The sequence below is a fragment of the Nipponia nippon genome, unplaced genomic scaffold, assembly GCF_047370975.1.
Source record: "Nipponia nippon isolate SJK-2023a ecotype South Korea unplaced genomic scaffold, ASM4737097v1 scaffold_5, whole genome shotgun sequence".
Classification (NCBI taxonomy): Eukaryota; Metazoa; Chordata; class Aves; order Pelecaniformes; family Threskiornithidae; genus Nipponia; species Nipponia nippon.
In genome coordinates this window covers 62315615-62331719 of record NW_028262369.1, presented here as the reverse complement: position 1 = coordinate 62331719, position 16105 = coordinate 62315615, and the positions used below count along the sequence as shown (strand labels likewise).

The 16105-nt window shown below is 44.2% G+C and overlaps 1 protein-coding gene across 1 annotated transcript in view; it reads left to right on the top strand.

Moving 5' to 3' along the window:
* Nucleotides 1-16105, top strand: part of LOC148052284 (uncharacterized) — a 111409-nt gene that overhangs the window by 41075 nt on the left and 54229 nt on the right. Inside the window, exon 2 of the mRNA XM_087731488.1 lies at nucleotides 8-87. Within this exon, the coding sequence (XP_087587614.1) occupies nucleotides 73-87 (15 nt within the window). The 5' untranslated portion in view covers nucleotides 8-72. The remainder of the gene's footprint in view (nucleotides 1-7; nucleotides 88-16105) is intronic.

Genomic DNA, 16105 nt, shown 5'->3' with positions numbered 1-16105 from the left:
CTTTCAGATGTCTGCATTAGGAAGAGGTGGGATGCACAGCTTCTTTCTGCCACCGGTGAAGGGAGGCTCTCCATGTCTAGTTCAGAGGTAGGTGTCTAATTGTAGCTGACAGAGATCCTAGCCCCTGTGTTCAGCCCCTTCCCTTGACAATCTTAGTGGGCCCTTCTAGAGAAAAAGGCCCCTTCTGAGTCAGACTGTGTGTTTTCTGGCAGCTGAGCAGTGCAAAAACACAAAGCCCAGTGCAAGGATGTAATTTGTCCTCCAACTTAGAACAGGCAATTCCCAGAGTAAAGCCTACATGTTTCCAAGGCTTGCTCCTGTTGGAAGAAATGCTCAGTGGTATTCCACCAGAACCACTGAGCTCTGAGGCGTGAATCGCCCTTTGCCAAAGTGGTACCCCAGACTTGGTGGGATGTTGCTTTCCTTTGGCTGCTTCTAAAAGGAGATGAAAATTTCCTTTCAGAAGTGAGTGTGAAAAGAAAAGCTGGTTCTTGACCCCCAGTTGTCTGCCCTTGTTGCAGCAAGGATCAACTCTGCATGTGGCAGCCTTCTGCCATACCTTTTGCTTCAGCTGCCCACCCCTCTTCTTGGGACATTTTGCTTGGGTGACCAGATTTTCAGAGTTACCCCTTGTTGTGAGTTTAATGGGAGAAAAATGAAGACTGACTCAAAGGCACCAACAGAAAAGAAGAGCCAAATAGTTTTGTTTATAGAGGGGGTGAGAAATTAAGAGTTGGTCTAAAAAAAAAGTGCTGGGAGATGGAATGAAGATAAACTAGAAAACAGCGAGCAGATGATAGACTGGATGGTCATTTTTTGTTCTTGAAACCTGTTTGCTCTTACAAATACCAGTGACCCTTGAAGGATCTCTTTGATTGATTGGACATCTCCAGCTAAGTGGGGAACACAGCAGTATATTTTTCATAGATCCTAGAGACAGACCTGCTAGCATAGGCTCAGTAGCAGCTTGGATAGCTCTTTTCTAACCCTTTTGCGCTGCTACGAGACTTTCTGCAGGCTGCCAAAGGAGGGATAATGAAAATCAAGCCAAGGGAGGTCTAAAAACCTCACTCCATCAAGGACAGTGTCTGCTGTGTGAATTGTCAGGAAAGGTTTAGATATTGGCACAGTCTTCTCTCCTGGAGGCAGGACAGTCAGGCAACTGAATTCTCCATAAATTTTCCTGTCATTCATCTGCCAGGAGTATTTTTCAGAAAGACTGCTGTTCCATCCAGGTACTCCCCTTTTGTAATCGAATGATGATTTATTATCCAAGCAATGAAGAAAAATATATTACCTTGGAATTTATGAATGCATAATGATATGTAAGCCATAATAATAAATCACTCCTTTCCCTCCCTTCCCTTCCTCATGTATATTTGGATGTTTATTTCCATATAAATTTCCATTTATTTGTCCTCCGAAGTTCTCCTTCACAAAGGGGAATTCCCAAGTTAAGGTGTTGGAGAGTTTGAGATACCTGAGTTAAAGAACAAACAAACAAAAACCGTATCCCTTCTATCCCCTTTCTATTTCCCTGTTTACTTGCTTTCCCAATGCTTGCTCGCTCTCCTTGTCTGAGCTATCGTGTGTCTCCCTTGCAGACATGTTTTCGACTTAGGTAACTATTTACTTAAGGTCTGGGTGTAGAGCATTGCCCAAGTCTGAGCACAGAGCTAAGGCAAGCCAAGGTCCTTGACCACTTTGTTGACATTGCATGGTTCAGCAGGGTCTGGTGTAGAGTCAGAGAAGTGCTGGATCCCCTGCAGGTTGCCTTGGTGAGAGGTGCCCAAGGGGTGACCCCCAGGACAGCAGCGTTACCTGCCTTAGAGTCTTTCTTTAGTCCATAGTCTTAGGTTTTGCTTGCATTTGTGTAAAACCTAAGGAGCCAAGGGTCTAACATAATCCCAGCTGGAGCAGGAGAAAAGAACTGGTCTTAAACCCTTGAGGGAGCAGTGTTGGAGAGAGACTGAATCCTGTCATGAAGTGAAATGAACCCAGTGACGTAACCTGCTCAAAGTAACTCCAAATGTATGTGCTGCATTCAGGTGTTGAACTCGGCTATCATGATACCTAGCCTTCACTGGAAGGTTATTTTTTCCACTCTAATGCATTACTCTATCTGGACCCATTTGGAAGACAAGGTAGTGACATGCACAATGGCAGAGCCGTTACAAAAGGCGAAATCTATCTGAACTAGATTGAAAATTGTTTAAGCTGATTCAGTGTCATGGCCTTGGCCAATGCTGTGCTCTGCAAGATGGGGTGGATCAAGAGTAATTCCATGATAGGCAGAAGTGACACCAGTTAAAGCATACCTGATTTCCTTGCCACACACTCCCCAAACCTCTGCTGCTGTTTGCCAGGGAATCTTCTAGCTAGGCTGATGCTTATGTTTATTTTCTAGAGTTATTTGCAAATATTTGTGTGCCATTTACAAGCTTCTCCAGTTGGTTACTATTATGCTGTGCTTGAAATGTAGTTAACAGAATACATTCTTTTAGACTGGAGATGTCAAAACAGCTTTGTGGTGGTTAGACACCCAGATCTACTGAAATTCAGAAGGAGCTGGGTATCTAGCACATAGAAATTTCATTGAAAATCCCAGGCTAGGCCATTTGTTATACTTGCTATATTCAGAGCATGCCACAGAAAAAAAAAATTGTTGCCCATAAGAGCTGTAGGGAACAATCCCACAGTTTTGGCTGCTCTGTTAAAGTCTCATAAGGCAGGATAGACACTGCAGCAGGCTTCATCCCTTTGGGGCTACAACATGTGGTTCTGAAGGGAATAATAAACCCACTGTATTTCAATGAGAGCTTTAACAAGATGGTATTGCAAAAGCATCTCAAATACTGAGTAGGACTTTGGCCAGAGGCAGGCTTTTCAGTGTCTGGAACTGCACACACACAGGCGCTCTTAGCTCGCTCAAGACTAAGTCAGTCTTTAGCAAAATGAAGGCGTTACTGGAAAAACATAAAATTTCATCCATCCTTGCAGGCTGTATTTGCATTTGAATGGGTTTTATTCTTTTTATGCTCATAAAAAGTGTTATATTAAATATTAATATGGTGTTTTTCTTGTGTTACTGTACACTTTCCACACACCTGGAAATTAACTCCATTGTAACCACAATAACCCCCTTAAAGAGGACAAAAAACTGTTTATACTAGTGGAAGAATATTGCAAAAGCAGATTGAAGAGTTTCGTTTTTCCACTGGCCTGCCAAATTCCTTGACTGACATCACTGAAGATATAGGCATGACTGTCTCTATGTTCCTTTATTATTAAAATGCAGCAGAACAACAGGGCAGGCAGTGCTTGGTAAAGCACAGAGAAGGAACTCGTAAAAACCTGCTTAACAACCTTATCTTATCTTAGGGAGTTTTGCTCTCCAGAGGCGAGTCCAAATGAGCGTAAAAATTTTGACTTGAGCTGCAGGGTGTGTCGTCCCTGGCTTTCCCACAGGCTAGAGTGGGATGTGTATGTGTGTTGGGGGGAGATGAGATGGGAGAGGGACCACACGAATTCCCTTGCACTGGCTGGCACCATGAAGGCACACCAGAAACATCCTCATTAATGTTGCCACGAATTCAACGGCAGGCAGTTGCAATTGATTCTGGTGCAGTTCCTTTTGCGCTTACACTGGCTTGAGCAGAATTTGATGCACTTTGCTCCCTGTAGCAATACCTGTGCTCTGATTGCTTTCAGTTCTTTCAGCGTCAGGTTCTGGCATTTCTGATCAAGATGTGAATATGTGAATTTAAAAATTTGGAGCAACAGAGAAAACGAAGAAAGAAATTTTCCATGGGTATAATGGACTTTAGACACCTAATACTTAAAAGCACAGTAATTACATTTTCATGCTCTCAATATGAAATCTACTAAGGTATTTCAGCTGTAGTCCCTTATTAAATTGCTATTTTACCTGAAGGTTTGTCATGGAAACTCCATGTCAAACTTCAGATCTAAGGATGAAACCTCTCTTCTTCTGAGGAACAGGCTGATTTGTTTAGGCTTGCTACACTTATGTCATTCTTCATGCCAGTTGCTAGTGATCAAATAAAAATAGGGAAAAGGTTCTCTTGCATGGTCCTGGTTGACTTTCTTATATGTTGCATACCGGCTGACTGGTCTTCTAATCGGGCTGACCTTACAGAGAAGGGAAAAGCTGAAAGAATCAAGACCAACCCTGCCTGATAAGATAAGAACCGCTGACTCAGCTAAGCCATATGTTTGAATTGCACATGCTAAGCTACCAGACTATAGTATTTACAAGACTTCACTAAACACTTAAATCTATTTTGTGGACAAAAGGATTTTAAGTTAATTTATTTTGTTGAGAGAATAATTTAAGCAAGTTAGCATTTTGTTGACAGAATTATGATGAAATTCATTTTGTCTACATAACTGATTGGACAGTTAGCTGAATGCATTTTCTCCTCAGAATCAAGTATGTGCCAGGACTGTCAAACAGGGTTTCCTCCATGGTTTCAAGTCAGTTTGTCAACAAAATGAATACAAAATCCTTTTGTCTACAAAATGAACTTAGGTGTTAATTGCTTGTTGATAAAGAGTGCAAAGCCAAATGATCCTCTGTTGAACACTGATAAAAATGTAGGGGGGTGGGTGTGTGTGTGTGTGCGTGTGTGTGTACACAAACACACAGAGCTGTGTACCTTGCTTTGTTGTCAGAGTCCGAATGTCACAAACCAAGTGCCTGTCAGGGAAAGGTGTCCGATCCAAGCTTGGACGAGACATGGTCTGGATATCATGTTCATGTTGAGAGCATCATGAGGAATTAGCCAGTGTAGAAATGCAAAACACAGGGGCCGGAAAGCTGAAAATATTGTTTCTAGCAGGGATTCAAAGCCTCCTGTTGAGAGTGTTAATTTCAGTTCTACTTTGTATGGTACAAGCACAAGTGGGATGCAGTGGCTTTCTTACCTTGAAGAATTGTGCCACAAGTAGGTGTGGCAGGTGAGGAGCAGACAGAGGATGTGTTGTATTCAGATCACGCTGGCTGGGAGCTGAGGCGTAATGAAACAAACTCATTAGTCCTGTGGGGAAACACCTCTCAGAGACCAGGAATAGATCTGAGTTGTCTTGACCACATAAACCACCCGCTCGTTCTGGACAGAGACTAATTAAGATGGTACACCATGAGCCATGTGCCCATACAAGATGGAAATTTCACTTAAACCTTGATTTTTAAGCACAGCTGGGCTCATCTGAAGCCCACCGATGGTGTAATTTTCTTTTGCCATTTTCATTTTTTCATATTTTTGCAGGTACAGTGTGATTGCAAGTATTCCTAGGACTCAGTTTTGAAGATAGCATCTGGGGTGTCAGCTCTGGGCACCTCTTGGGTAGACCTGGGAATGTAATGGAAAAAACATTGCGTGTTTTATTCTGAAAATATCATTATACTTTTGGGGCAGTCTGCTTAGCGTTAAGTATCTGGAAAGGAACGAGAAAAAAAGAAATATTCTCTCATTAAATATGTCATGAAAATTGCACAAAATAACTTTTTTTCCTTTTCCCTCTCCTCCTTTGTGCTTTTAAGAGGGTTAAAGTCAATGGAGGGTAGGAAAAATATGAAATAAAGCTATGAAGAAATATGACAGTGTCATAGTGCAACATAAAAGTTCAGCCCTCTAATACGTTTTCATGTTCATTCAGGAGGAAACAACCAACTAATCCCCAAGTTCATTTATACTGTTTAAGGTACCCTGGCTTTCAGCTCTGCTAATTGTCAGAAAAGCCAGAAGGAAAGAAAAGCAGTCCCTTTTCAGCCGTGTTTTCTCTAAATATTCTAGTCACTGCCAGAGTGTTGAGGTTAAGGAGAGGTACGTTGAGTATGGAGAGGCGAGGTTAAAGGCACAAAAGTTGTTTCTCCTAATGAGGTTTGTCATTTACAAGGGCATAATCATCTCTGTTTTCTGCAAGGGAACATTTATGTCAGGAGCACTACGTGAGATGCCGTTTTCACATTCTTTTGCAGAATGTGACCTTTCAGAGAAACGCAGCCCCATACCTGAGGGTTTAAGGCTGCTCAGACACATTGCATCAGCGCTAGCAGGAGCTCGGCTGACAGTGGGGCCTTCCAGCTAACGTTGGACACAAAGAGCAACTGGCCTCACTTACATCAGGAGGTGACAAACCTGTTTGGGCTTGAGTGTCCATTGCTCTTTATTACGTGCGGTTTTTACGGTGCTTCCAAAATGTTTCCCTACTGGCTTTTGTCTTTTGCTTTCTGGTGTGAACAACTGGTCTGTGAGGCTGAGCAGGAGCAGCAATGAGGGTTTTGCAGTTTGATTATACCATTTATTCACACTTTTTCGGTTGAGTGCATTATGCTGTGTCCTGTGAAGAGCCACGATTGCTCTTGCTGCAGAACGTAAAGCAAATCAGATGTCAGACTCCCTTGTTGCTCAACAGTCGCTAATGACTGCAGCATATGTTGCTGCTTCCCAGGCCACTGGGAGCTCAGTGCATCTGTTACTCCTCCAGGAGCCAAGTCCTGATTGTCAATACTGTGATCCCTGGGCACTTAGTCAGCAGAACCACAGTGGTGTTAGCTGGTCCCAGGCCAGCGGCATGGTTCGAGAGGGACCATGCTGCAGAGGGGTGCTGGGAAACCTAGGGAGAATTAGGCAACAACTGGGGACCGTGACACGCTAATCTGTAATACACAAATGACGTAAGTGTCTTGCAGAAATCCCAACCTGGAAATAAAAAGGTTGCAAATTGCAGGTGTTGTATTAACATAGGTTCATAAGGCACTTACTGGGGCTGCACGCATAAATAGTCCAGGTAATAAAAAACTGCAGCACCAGGGCTGAGGGACCTCTCAAACGCCAGGATTTTCAAAAGGGTGTGGTACTTGTAGTGTGGGGTGTCTGTAAATCTGGCCAGTGTGCTATGAATGTAAAGCCAGGAGACGACATTTTTAAAATGGCTTGGTAAAAACAAAATGACAAAAAAAGGCTTTAGTCACCTCTGTATTTCAGATACCTCCTCGCTGCTCACCAACTCACATATTTGCATACTTCCCTGGAGATCACACTGCATTTCCATTTTATCCTGAGGTCAAGTCTGCGGTGTAGGCATTCAAAGTCACACCTATTCATAAAACTGATTTTGCAGCCTAATAACTCTTCAGGGCCAGGGAGAGGAGAGTGGGATTTTAATGCAGGCAAAGGCAGGACAATTGGAAAAAATAAAAAAATCTGTACTATGTGCTATAAGGAGGAGAGAAGGGAGTACTTGCTATTAAACTTATAATGTGATATGATATAATAAAACCAAAATTTGAGCCACTAGAAAGGCCAAACCCTGCTCTCTCTTGCCTACGTGCATTTTCTTTGCTAATGTGGTTATTCCTGCTGCTGGTGCCAGCACAATCATCTCCTAAACGACTTGGCCTATATTACATCTCACTTTCTAGGGGAAACCATAAGTGTCATTTTAGTATGTTGAGGTGATGTAACAGACCTTCTCAGTATGTAAATTATCAGCTTCGTTTAAAGCCCTAATAACTAAGTGCATGAATGACTAGAGATTCTTAGTAAGGTCTGTCTGCAAAGGTCACAATGGATTATTTTGAGTGTAAACTGCAGAAGTGGTTTCCGGAAAGGCTGTGTGGTATTTTGATATGAGGAGCATAAATGGCAGTAGTTATTCCGCCTATATCAAAAAGAATCGAGATGTATGTGGTTTACAGCTTTGTGTGAAGTAGAGTGCTATAAAGGATGGTTAGATCACCCTCGCTGCATGCAGGCCACTGGAGGTTTCTGCTGTTCAAGGCATTTGCTCTTGTTTTGTCCAACAGAATCCCGAACTAATGGAGCCGTCATTGTAATCTGACAGGTAGCTAACATATAAAGGGGGAAAGATACATGACTCGGAGCAGCATTTGTTTGGAGCTATCTCATTAGTCACATGCAGGAAATCAATCAGAGTGGGGTAGGGCTCCCGTAATTCAAATGAAAATAAAATAAAATATATGTATACTTCATAGCCTATGCAGGTGACCATTTTAGATCTGCACTGGAGAGCTTTTCTGGCCCCGAGACAATTTTTTATGGTATTCCCGCAGGGACTTCTGGGTGTAGAGAGGTTTCACAGTACCTCCCTGAACACATTTGCTTAAAGATGTGGCCCAGCTACCCTGCCTGTCCTTGCAGAAGCAACGACAGGCTGAAGAGATGATCTGAGTGCTCTGCTGGGGGAGCACAGAGGGAAAAGGGGGCAAGATTTCCTTCTTGGAAGAAACCCAAGCTGGTTTGCTGCACAGACATACTGGATTTGTAGGTAGCCTGAACCTAGGGTGAGGGCAGCCTGCTTACGAGAGGCCCTGTAGATGGACAGTGCCAGGTCTTGGGGACAGCCTGGGATTCAGAGCAGGGTTGCCCTTCTCCCATGCCTTGGAGCTGAGTCCTCACTTGTCAACCTGCTGGAGCCCTTGTGCATACCCAGGAGGTTTCTATGTTGCACTTGCTCTTTTTGCTGCTTCTAAGTCATCTCCTGGTCACCTTGTACTCTCCAGCAGCCTCCTTATCTGGAGCTATGTGGCTGGCAGGGCCATCTCTCCATTAAACACTCATGACGCCCATCACGAAGCCAATGATTCCCTCTCTGGACTGCTCAGCGCAAGACAAGAGTCGCACCACCAGATCCCTGTGTCTGAAAGTAGCAGGTAGAGGGTACATACCTGGCAACTGAAGTGCTAGAGATGTATCATATTAAACTCTTATTAAAGCAAATCACTTTTTGAAGCTCACTTTTAGCCTGATTGAGGCCCCACTATACCCAGTTTGGGAACAGATTTCATTCTTAATGACCAAAGACAAATCCTACCTTTCTTTTTTGGCAAAGGGGGCTCAATTATGTCAGCTAGAGGGCCAGGAGCAGCAGTGTTATCTTTCTTCTCTTTTTATAGCCTAACAAAAAAGCATAATAATGATGCTTAGAAACAATAGGGTTGACTCATAAGGGATGACTGTATATGACTCATAAGATGTGAGATTATTCCAGAGACTTGAAGTACATATACATGCACTGAGACTTGGGCTGGGGAGGGTTATTTTTGATAACTGGAAGAAGAATGCTTGCTGCGTATATTGAGGTGTGCCTGACATATAAAATAGCATGCTCCTTGCCTTTGTATATGTGACTTATAAGATTCAGTGGCCTTTCCAAAATATTCCTTGTCTCTGAGGAAATCCAGCATTAATCACACTTTCCATATCCTTTCATTTAACTTGGAAGGCTATGGCTGATGGCTGGTACAGTGGGAACTGTAACTTTCTAAAGAAATTGAAATCACCAGCTTTTGTTAGAGACAGCCTGGGAAGGAAGGGTCCCAAACAAAGGGCTGGCCTGTGAAGATCCGCAGTGTCATCCTGGGATTTTGCACTGATTGAAGCTGGCTCTGCCATTTTGCTTTGAAAACTAGGAAAGCCCGACTCAGAAATGTCGGTGCAAGGGACAGACACCCTGAGGATTAATGACCTGTCCCTTTGAGCAGCACAATTAAGCACCAAGTAGCCCTGAGTGACAAAGATGTGCACTCGCACTGTTACAGCCTCTCTAACAAACCCTTGTGATCAATCAACTGTCCTGTTCAATTAGAAAAGAAAGATGTCACTTGCCTTCCCTCTGCCAAATGTGTCCTTGCAGTCAGCCAGGCGGAGGCACGAACCTGACCCCCCTGGAGCAAGACTCAGGGTCACCACCGGACGAGCACTTGTTCCTTGCCCAGGGAGCTTCACTGGTTTCCCAGCCAGAGAAGGCTTTTGCAGCTCTTCATTACCACGTGCTGGCTAGGAAAGGCAATGAGATGGATTAATGAAATGAGCCTGCTTGAATGGGGCTAGTAAGCTATTGATGAGTTCCCCCTATACCTGCATTGTTCTCCTGGATTATAACCAAAGCTACTTTTTCCTTAAAATGAAGATAGCTCTTGGGATTACACCTGCCAACGTTATTTTCCAATACTGTGACATGTAGTGGCATATTAATTTGTAACTTGGAGAATATAAAGATCTTAAAAGAACAGATCACAGTAAAACGGGATAGTTCACACATCTGAATTGCAGGGACCCATTAGTCGACAGGGAAAGATCTCTCCTTCCAGCTTGATGGTTTCCTTTATTTGGCTGCACATAGCACAAACACTGGCTTTTCCTTGTACGCATCCGGGTCCTTACTGCCCTTGAACTCCCTGCCATGCTTCAGTTATTGAAGTGCCTGAACAACCTAAACTAAAGGAGCACACCTTTGGTATACTTTTTATTTAAAATTGATTAGTTTGAGGTGCATCTTGTGCCACGTATGATTGTTTAACCTGGGCTGTGGGGATACCTTCTGAGAAATCCCAGCAGCTTTGCAGTTGCTGCAAGCAGATGAGTTGCTCCTCTGACTTCTCACCTTTTTAAACATCAATCAGGTGGGTGGAAGGGAAAATGCCAGTGTAGCTCAGTTGGTCTTTTCTGCCGCATCTCAGGTGACGGTCATTTCCAAGATGATGTTTGCATGCTGGGCTATGCACATGCTTGGGTGGGAGGGGGGTATTCACTGTTTTTCTGCACTGCCAAATTGGTGAAATCAGTTGTCGGAAGATTTTATTGGGAAACTTGCACCTTGTACCAGCCCAAAGAGCCCCAGCCTGCTAGACATGGTTCCCAGCATACTACGGATGTGTGTTCAAGCACTGATCACCTCTTCTCTCCATACTCTACCTGCAATTGTTTATCAAAAGGAATGTGAAGAGGCTGTTGCAAAAGTGTGCCGTGCTATAAATAATGGCTTTGCTGTGCTGAATATGCGCCATTCAGTGACTGGAGCAGAGACAGCTGTTGACAGAAGGCTGAATTGTTCAGCAGCAGCAGACACCAGGATTAAGTGCGAGATTTGGAAACTGCCTCATAACTTGTACAGGAATGTTAACATGTGACATCAAAGATTATTGGTGTTGTCAGGCATGCAGTCTCACAGTGAGCTTTCTTTGGGTAGGATTTTTCTCCTGGGAAAAAATAAGAACACAGATTTGTGTAACTCTTTCCAAATTCTTAGCCTATTTTGAAGCTATGGTCTGTCACTCCTCTCTACGGCATGTAGCCGTTATCCCAGCTCTAGTTGGGATCCATGCAGAAGTGCTTATGGTCAGGTGTGTGCATACCAACTACAGATAGTATTTTAAAGAACAAGGCATCTTCTGAAAAATCCTTGTGTGATAAATTAACCCTTTCAAGTCTTGTGTGTGTCCAGCACCAGATTTGTTCACCAACTGCATATCATATGCAGGAACCTGTGCTCAGGTTGGGATTTAGCCAGTATCAGAGAGCTTAGTACACCTAGCCTAAATTTGCCACCTTTAGATAGAGATTGAGTTACCTCGATAAGTCTATGCACGTGAGTGTGAACATGTCCCCTGGCTCCAAGGTGTTAGGGTGCAGTGCAGCCCAGCAGACTGCAGCATGCTCAGCGCTCTGGATGTGGACTGCCAGGGCACAGGTAGGGAGGGAGCTTTGCAGCCCCGCTCTCAGCTGGGAAACTACCCCAGGCTGCTCATCCGAGCGGTTTGCACGGCAGCTGCTCCTGGGCTGACAGCCATTAAGGTGCAAGTCCTGGCGGCTGGCTTGGTTAAGACTGTTCAAGTCTGGTTCACAGTGTAGAAGTACCCAGGGCACCTGAACAGCTGGGTGTGTGACATCCTCATTTATTAGGCCCATAGCATCCTGGCTTGTATCAGAAATAGTATGGCCAGCAGGACTAGGGAAGTGACTATTGCTCTGTATGGCACTGGTGAGGCTGCACCTTGAATACTGTGTTCAGCGTTGGGCCCCTCACCACAAGAAGGACATCGAGGTGCTGGAGCGTGTCCAAAGAAGGGCAACGAAGCTGGTGCAGGGTCTGGAGCACAAGTCTTATGAGGAGCGGCTGAGGGAGCTGGGGCTGTTTAGCCTGGAGAAGAGGAGGCTGAGGGGAGACCTTGTTGCTCTCTACAACTGCCTGAAAGGAGGTTGTAGCGAGGTGGGGGTTGGTCTCTTCTCCTAAGTAACAAGCGATAGGATGAGAGGAAATGGCCTCAAGCTGCGCCAGGGGAGGTTTAGATTGGATATTAGGAAAAACTTCTTCACTGAAGGGGTGGTCAGGCACTGGAACAGGCTGCCCAGGGAAGTGGTTGAGTCCCCATCCCTGGAGGTATTTAAAAGAAGGGTAGACGTGGTGCTTAGGAACATGGTTTAGTGGTGGACTTGGCAGTGCTAGGTTAACGGTTGGACTCGATGATCTTAAGGGTCGTTTCCAACATAAACGTTTCTATAATTAAGGAAATCCACATTACATCTCTGACACCAGTTACTATAAACCACCATAAGGATCTGCTTAGATGGGAGAGGGTAGGATGTGAGAAGAAAACCCCTGTTTCCTTGGAGCTGTTTTTTGTTTTGTTTTCCTTTTTACAAATAGCAAATATAATGTGTTAGAGACTTTACAGGACACAGAAGGTAGCTTTTTGTGGTAACTATGGTTTGGAAAAGGTGACAAATATTAGATCCCCATATTACAAAGTGCAGCAGTCTAGCATTTTGATATTTGGAGCTTCGAATCACAGGCTCATTCCTTCTTGCTTGTACCAAAATCAATAAACAAAGTCTATATTAACAGTGTAACAGAGGCTTGGCAAAAGATCCAGAATCTTGGCAGGAGTTAAAAAAAATCAGAGTGAATCTGCAAATCTTTTTTTCAGGAAGGGAGTAATTTTAATTGTGTATGAACATGTAGTTGGACATGTACGGTGGGGAAAAAGTGAACTATTCTGTTCTGGTGAAATTGGGACAAGGTGGGGGTATAACTCAGCACAGTTCCTGACTTCAGAGCAGAAATCAGTGCTAGGAATTTGTCCGTGTGTAGCTGGGAGGGTTTTGAAACTGTGCCATTTGGAGCTGGCTTGATTTTTTTCCATCGCAGAGGGGTATTTTTTGCTGTAGTGTTTGACATACAAAGCAGGGCTTTTCCTATTCCCTTTGAGAGGCACTGTCACAGGCCTGTGAGATGTTAGTTGCAGGAAGGTTTTCCTGGTGTTTATCCTACATTTTCACTTACTCAGTTCCAGCCCATTTTTCATCATTAGAATTGGTTAAAGTGAGGGGGGAAAAAAAAAGGTTTTTATTTTAGGGAATTTGTTGAAAATCCACTCATGCTGTTCATCCTTTTTTAAGGGAGAGATGTGTAATTGGCAGCATCAGAAGTTTTGATGAAACACTTCATTGGACTCCTGAAGGTTTAAACGAGCTATTTCCCTGATTGGTAATGGGCGATGTAACATTCTTGCCCTCCTTTCCACCTCTTTACCGGAGCCTTTGGGCAAGCACTGAACTTAACTGCAACTTCATTTCACTGCCGGCTTCCTTGAGGACTTTCCTCCTTCCCTCTGTCCTCTCCGGGAGTAGCTTGGGCCGGGGCAGGGGGAAACATCAGGGAGAAGGCCACGGTCAGAGAAGGAGGAGGGCGAGGAAGTGCTCTAGGTGCCAGAGCAGGTGCCACCTGCAGCCTGTGGAGAAGACCATGGTGGAGCAGGTACCACCAGCAGGCCATGGAGAGGACCATGGTGGAGCAGGTACGACCTGCAGGCCGTGGAAGACCACAGCAGAGCAGGGGGAAGGTGTGAGGAGGAAGGAGCGGCAGTGCTGACCTCAACCCCTCGTTCCCATCCCAGGGAGGAGGTAGAGGAGTTGAGGGTGAAGGAGCAAGGCTGATCTTGGGAAAGGAGAGATGGGGAAGGTGTTGTTTTAGTTTTACTTTTGTTTCTCATGCGCCAAATCTATTTTAATTGGCGATAAAATAATTTTCCCCACGTCCAGTCTGTTTTGCCCATGACAGTAACTGGTAAGAGATCTCCCTGTCTTTATCTTGACCCATGAGCTTTTTCATCATATTTATCCCTCTGTCCTATTTGATGAGGGTGAGTGAGAGAGTGGCTGCGTGGGCATCTGGCAGCCGGCCAAGACCAACCTACCACAGAAGAAACGTGAGGGTCTGTGGCACTGACAGGAGGTGACCTTGCCTGCAACGTACCACACAGAGATTTGCAGTGATCACGTTCATGCCTCCCAAGCCCTCCTAGCTGCAACAATACAATGGAGAGACCATTTTCTCCTCCTTTGGTGCAGAGCTGGCAGTGGGTATCCGCTGATTAGGATCAACCAGTATAGTAGCCATTTGTGTTTGTTTCTGCCTTGCCAGAGGACTGCTTGGCAAAAATTCAGCAGCTAGCGTTCAAGGTCTTCCAAACCTCCTTGTGTTTGTCCTGGATGGAAATAGGCCCGTTGGACTATAAACACCCTTACTGTGGCAGATGCTTGACTTTGGGATTTTTGTTTCTGTCTGTAAGGGTGGCTGAAGGGCTTTGAAGTCGGAAGCAATCAGTGTCATGTTCACTGAGGTACAAACCATTTATTGTCACTTTACAAGCTATAGATACAGAAAGATTAACGAGGAATAAACTACACAGGTTGAGGATGGGGCGTTTTTTTATTGCATTTCTGCAGCACTTCAAAAGGACTGAGAGAGAAAAAGAAAAGAATAATGCCCAGGAGTTTCAGATATCAGTAATTATCGTTTTGGGAATGAAATCTCATTTCTTTTCAGTATCCCAAATAAATACCTGATTATTGCAGGAGGAGGGATTAGCGGTTACCCCAAAATATCCTCCCAACTCATCAGTCACTTTTTGCAGTTGACCAGTTTTCTAACTCAACGGGTAATCCAGCTTTCCTCTTTTTGTGGTATGTTTGAAGTCAGCTGCCTCTTCCTTACTGGGTACCTTCCTTCTTTGAGTCCAGTGTATGTAATTAAGCAGAAGATGGTATTGCAATGTGTAATTTGTAATAAGGAAAGCAAGAACTTCAAGACAGAGATGGTTGCAAATGGATGGTAGAAATGCAGCTCTTTTGAATGGCTTGCCTCAACCTCAGTGACTATGTACATCCCTGCCTCCCTGGTTCTACTGGACCAAAACTGGATCATCTTCTGCTGCATCTGCTGGAACATGTTTGCCATAAGTGTCTCAGCCACTATTCATCTCTCTCCAAATTTCCACTGAAAGCACATCATCCTTTGCTGCATCTTTTTTTTATTGCTTTTCCGTTATTATTCATAGTCCCTTGACTAGTCGTCTCCTATTTCTGAAGGACAAATACTCTATTACATTATGTGAAGCTGGAAAGCAGAGCCACACATATCTTTGTGAGTCTTACAGAAGTTGTTCATGTCCCGTGGCCTGCATTGGACTTAGTCTTGTAAGCAGTGACTTCAAAGTCTGCCCTTACCTGCTCATTGCTTAAAGCAGTTCACAGTGGTTTCACAATATAGCAAACCATGAATCTACCATCTACATACAATTCACGTATTGTATGTATAAAGTCATGCATGTGTATATTTATATAAGTAACAAAATATTTGCAAATCATAACTTTTGTTTCTCTTCCTAGCAAGTGGCTATGCCTCCATATAATTTAATGATGTATTTACCATCTTAGTATAAATGAGGAGAAGGCCCTAATAATACACGATGGAAAGGGAGGTGAAATTTGACTAGACAAGCCTTAGCGGGAAAACTGCAGGTGGTATAAACACAGGAGGAGGACAAGTGGCTCTGAAGGTCTTGTCAGAAGCACCTGTTTCGTTACGAGTGTCTGCTCTCAGCACATAGGCGGGGAATACATGAGAGCAGGGAAAAAGCAACTTTTTTCAAGTGGGATCTGATTGTGCTTTGAGTGAGAAGAGGGTGCAGAGCCATCCCCCTGAAGAAAACCTCCACATCAGAAGTGACCGCTTAGTCCCACAGCTGATTCCCAGGACTTCTGCCTCCCATTTGCAGAGACAAGCTAAACATCTTTGATCCTGTGCAGGGCTTGACCCTGTAAGAGAGGATCAGGACTGCAGGAAATTCATTAGGGACTTGGCTCCTGCTTTTTATGACGGGTACAGGGAAAGGCAGCAAGAAGAAACCTTTCAGTGGGGGAGAGCAAAGATTAGGCTGTTGCTTAGGCAGCGGCATAGCCTAGGATGCTGGAGGTGCCAGGGCGCGTGTTGA